Genomic DNA, 4178 nt, shown 5'->3' on the forward strand with positions numbered 1-4178 from the left:
TTTTAAAAAGAAAAAGTCCAAAAAATTGTCCAAGCCCATTTAATTTTCCTCATATCCCGTAGTCCGGGATATATAATCTAGGAAAATGGCGGTCGGCCCTCGTTTGGTCGCCAGATCGCGCTGCAAATGCCACGGGTTTCACTCGGGAGGTGGAAATACCCATAACTTACCTGACAGGCTTCGTCAGGCCGCCGATGCCGGGTTTCAGTCTATTGACCTGATGGAAAACGACTGGGCGCAGTACTTGCGATCGCACCTCGGGGCCGTCCACGAGGATAAGATATGGGAACCGACTGCTGAGAAGCTGGCAATTGCCAAAAAGCTTGGAGACCTGGTCAAAGACCTGAACATGTCTATTGTCTGTGCCCAGCCGGTCCGCCAAATTGAAGGGTTCACGGACCCCAAGCAGCGCATGGCGAATCTGGCTTCAGTGGTGAATCGATTCCCTTTCCTACGGGCATTCGATACGGATATGCTATTCCTCGTCTCGAATATCGGAGCGGAAAATAGCACGATCGAGCTAAAAACCGTCGCGAACGACCTGCGAGAACTTGGGGATATGGCAGCGGCATTTGCCAGACAAGATGGAGGCCCAATGATCAAGATTGGGTATGAGGGCCTTTCATGGGCACTACGGAACACTTGGTCATCCACATGGGAGGTAGTCCGTGCAGCTAACCGGCCAAACGTGGGCCTGATCGTTGATTCATTCAACTGGCTCGCAGTCGAGTTCGCCGACCCATACAACAAAGAGGGCCACGGTCGAATCTACCCCACACTGGAAGAATCGATAGACGTTCTCTGCTCATCCATCGCGTCTATGGTGGCTTCAGTGCCCGCGGAGAAGATATTTCTGCTCCAAATCGCAGACGCGGAGCTGATAGACACCGCAACGTTAAACCTGACTCGATACCAAAATCCAGATGCACCGCAGCTACTACCTTGGTCGCGAAACTTCCGGCTGTTCCCCAAGGAAGAGGAGCGGGGAGCCTACATGCCAGTTGAACTAATTACGGCAGCTATCCTCGCGGCTGGGTATGAGGGCCCATTGTCAATGGAGGTATTCAGCAGGTCGCTCGAGCGGCCAGATGCAGATGTCCCCAAGACACATGCACAAAGGGCCTTCCGCAGTTTCGAGATGATTATGCAAGCTGCGGAATTGGTACCAAAATTTTGGGGAACAATTGCCCCAGCCTGTGCAGAGAAGTGGGGAGCAAAGCTTCTTGCCCAAACACGGACAAAATTTGCCGATCGCCCTCTCACAAATGGACATGGGGAAACCAGAGCCAACGGCGTGGCGCATTAGGTTCAAATTTTAGGGAGGCCCAGGCGAAGGAAATTTGATTTTGGTTGCATAATCGTTTCTGGTCTACGGAGTAAAAAGTTAGTTAGTTAGCTAGTTCTGATTCTGCTTGCGTGCTTTTCTCTTTTTGGCCCAATTTTGTCGATTGCCCATTGGACAGTGCGGAATACTTGTTAGCCGTTTGAAAAATGAAGTAGTCATGAATCTCGTCAGTAGTTCCCAGGTAGTATAAGAGTATTTTTCCAGGGATTTTGCATGGTCTCCCTACGTACAGGAAGCCTGTCTCTTCAGGTCTCTGGACGGAGCTCCCGTCCCCACCGATTCGGGTTAAAAAAGCATAAAACTACAGTGTATGAAAGGGAAGAAAGAAAGAAGGAAAGAAAATATTACCCCCCGGATGTGGGGTTGGAGGGCAGATCCCGGCACTGGCATGGTTCAGCTAGCGGGTGAGATCAGAACTAGCCAGTGAAGCCGCCGGGGACACATCTCAACGAGTGACAAGAAGAGTACAGCGCAGACTGTGCCAAAACCAGGTGCAGAAGAAAGTATTTCTTCGGAACCCTCACTAGCTTCGCAAATCAATTGATGATCAATGGCGTGTGGCGGCGGAGCCCGCATGAATCTCGATTTCACTATTATTGATTCGTTGATGAACGAACATGTCGAATCCCAGTGGGATAAAGACGCAATTTCGTGCGTGGGAGGACAAGTCGTGTTACATTCGTCAAGTCGCAAGGGGACTCCAAAGACAAGCAAGCATCCAAGCTGCGCCCCAGTCTTCTCCCCCGCTGTCTTCAACAACAACACTCTGCGTTGTCAGTGAGATGGTGAGGATTTTTCAGCCTCCGATCTCCGAAGTAAGACGACGTGGAGTTTTGCGGTCGGCTGAAGGTTTTCGGTTATGCGCACGCTAGTCCAGATCGGGGCTAGCGGATATCCCGATTCGGTTGTGCCTATGCCCGGAAATTAGATGTTCCAGCCAGCCCCAAGTCGAGCCGGCCCTCTGCGATCGCCGCCGCCCAGCCGTGTTGGCAAACCTCAATCTTTGGGCGAAAGCTGTTCGTGGGAATCATGGCGCAGAATCCGCCCGGAGATGGCGTCTGCGCCGATGGGTTCACTGGCTGGAGATGCTTGCAGTCGACGCACAATACAGCCGGAGTCGGCCAGCCAATGGGTTCGTCAGGAGAGACCTCATTCTTTGGTTTGTTTTTCTGCTGTGCAGGCAGCTCTCAAAAACATGGCTTCACCCGAACCACCCCTGGGCCCTGGCGCTGCTGAGGACACTCGCTCGTTACTTGCTCAGCTCGTAGCACTGTGAAATTCGGCTCTTTTGGAGAAATTTTGTGAAAAATTTTGTGTCTAGCTCGGGTTCCAAGGTTGGAGTTCCTTTACACACCAGCCAAGCTTGGTCCATATGGTGATGTGAGAGACGTGTGTGACGACGATAGCTTTTCGGGAAGAATTCTCGGGAGCAGCATGCCTGTGGCAGGCTCCCTGCTGAGAGGGTTTACTTTAACAAGCTATACGAAGCTATGCAGACCGAGATTTACATATATAGCTGATGCTGAAGGACGAGTTTTCCTCGGGAAAAATTTTTCTTCTCTCCTTCTGTGAATTATGTGAATTATGAGAATTCTGTCCTTTTAACTTGATAAAACCATCTTACATTACCCTAGAAGCTATAGTTATCCGCCCGTGGAAATAATCGAATGTTCATTTTTATATAATGGCTCCATTGATCCATGAAAACGAGAGTTTTTCTCCCTATCAAAGCAATGCATCCTCCTCGAAGCCCCTGCCCCGCGAGTCTGCGAAGTCCATTCCTTCTTCGCACACCAGTCGTCTCGAGCTGGCGTTGTCTGAAGCCCCAGCCACCCTTCAGCATGTCTTGAAGACGGACACAGATGGTGGGGCTCTCTGTAATGGAAACTCTGCTGGTGTTGACAACACCTTCAAGATCCTGCAGCTGGCTTGGGCACTCACCACATCCTGTTTCACCTCCGCCAATTCCCTCCTGTTCGACTGGGATTCAAATTCAGGAATTTCCTGTTTGAAGGCGCTCTCGACTGGACAGGGCTCCCAGTTTGGGGATCAATTATTAATCATCGAACCGGATGCCAGTTTGCGACAAGTTCTAGACAAGCTAGCTACCACCCAACGCCGCGCTCGGGAATGCGCCAAGCAAACCGGGAATTCTGATGATGAGGGTTCAACTGACATGTTCTCAACTGCCTTTCGCTATCGCAATGCTTCAGCGTCAAATTCAGAAATCAATTCCGAGGTCGGTTTCAGTCGACGTTTCTGCGGTGACTTCCCGTTTGGAAGACCCTGAGCACATCTATCAATCATTTGACCTCCCCTGCTGATCGTTTGCTAGGTCGATATTTTTCTCGACGTTACCGATGCAAGAGACGGCCGATTGTTGGCCGAGCTTGTCTTTTCGAGCCAGGCCATCGCTGACCCACTTGCGTTAAGTGTTCTACACACGTTCGACCATGTCTTATCGTCGATACGGATGTCCCCAGATATAACAGTGGAGGAAGTCAACATGTGCTCGCCGCACGATCGACAACATATTACCCAGCTAACCAGCCATGTTTCTGAGTCCAATGAGCGATGTCTTCATGACATGTTTCTGGAACATAGCCACACCAATCCCGATGTTCAGGCCGTGGTTTCGTGGGATGGTGATTTGACTTACGGAGAGCTGGACGATCTGACGTCAAGACTTTCCCATCGTCTTGTTGAGCTAGGGGTAGGCCCCGAAGTCTTCGTTCTTAGCTGTTTTAAGAAATCAACTTGGGCTATTGTTTCGCGGCTTGCGATCCTTCGAACCGGTGGCGCATATATCTCGATCGATGCAGCTGACCGTGGG

At 50.8% G+C, this 4178-nt stretch overlaps 2 protein-coding genes across 2 annotated transcripts in view; both read left to right on the forward strand.

Moving 5' to 3' along the window:
• Positions 1 to 85: 85 nt before the first annotated feature.
• Positions 86 to 1306, forward strand: HCAG_06386 (predicted protein; the record flags this gene model as incomplete). The annotated part of the gene is made up of 1 exon (XM_001538731.1): positions 86 to 1306. The coding sequence occupies one exon, from the start codon at positions 86 to 88 to the stop codon at positions 1304 to 1306; it is 1221 nt and encodes a 406-aa protein (XP_001538781.1).
• A 1723-nt stretch (positions 1307 to 3029) lies between these two features.
• The window catches only part of HCAG_06387 (predicted protein), a gene marked incomplete at both ends in the record, with an annotated part of 2802 nt that continues 1653 nt past the window's right edge, over positions 3030 to 4178 (forward strand). Inside the window, 2 exons of the mRNA XM_001538732.1 lie at positions 3030 to 3584; positions 3681 to 4058. Of these exons, the coding sequence (XP_001538782.1) occupies positions 3030 to 3584; positions 3681 to 4058 (933 nt within the window). The remainder of the gene's footprint in view (positions 3585 to 3680; positions 4059 to 4178) is intronic.

Source organism: Histoplasma capsulatum, genomic scaffold (assembly GCF_000149585.1).
Source record: "Histoplasma capsulatum NAm1 scaffold_6 genomic scaffold, whole genome shotgun sequence".
Taxonomy (NCBI): Eukaryota; Fungi; Ascomycota; class Eurotiomycetes; order Onygenales; family Ajellomycetaceae; genus Histoplasma; species Histoplasma mississippiense.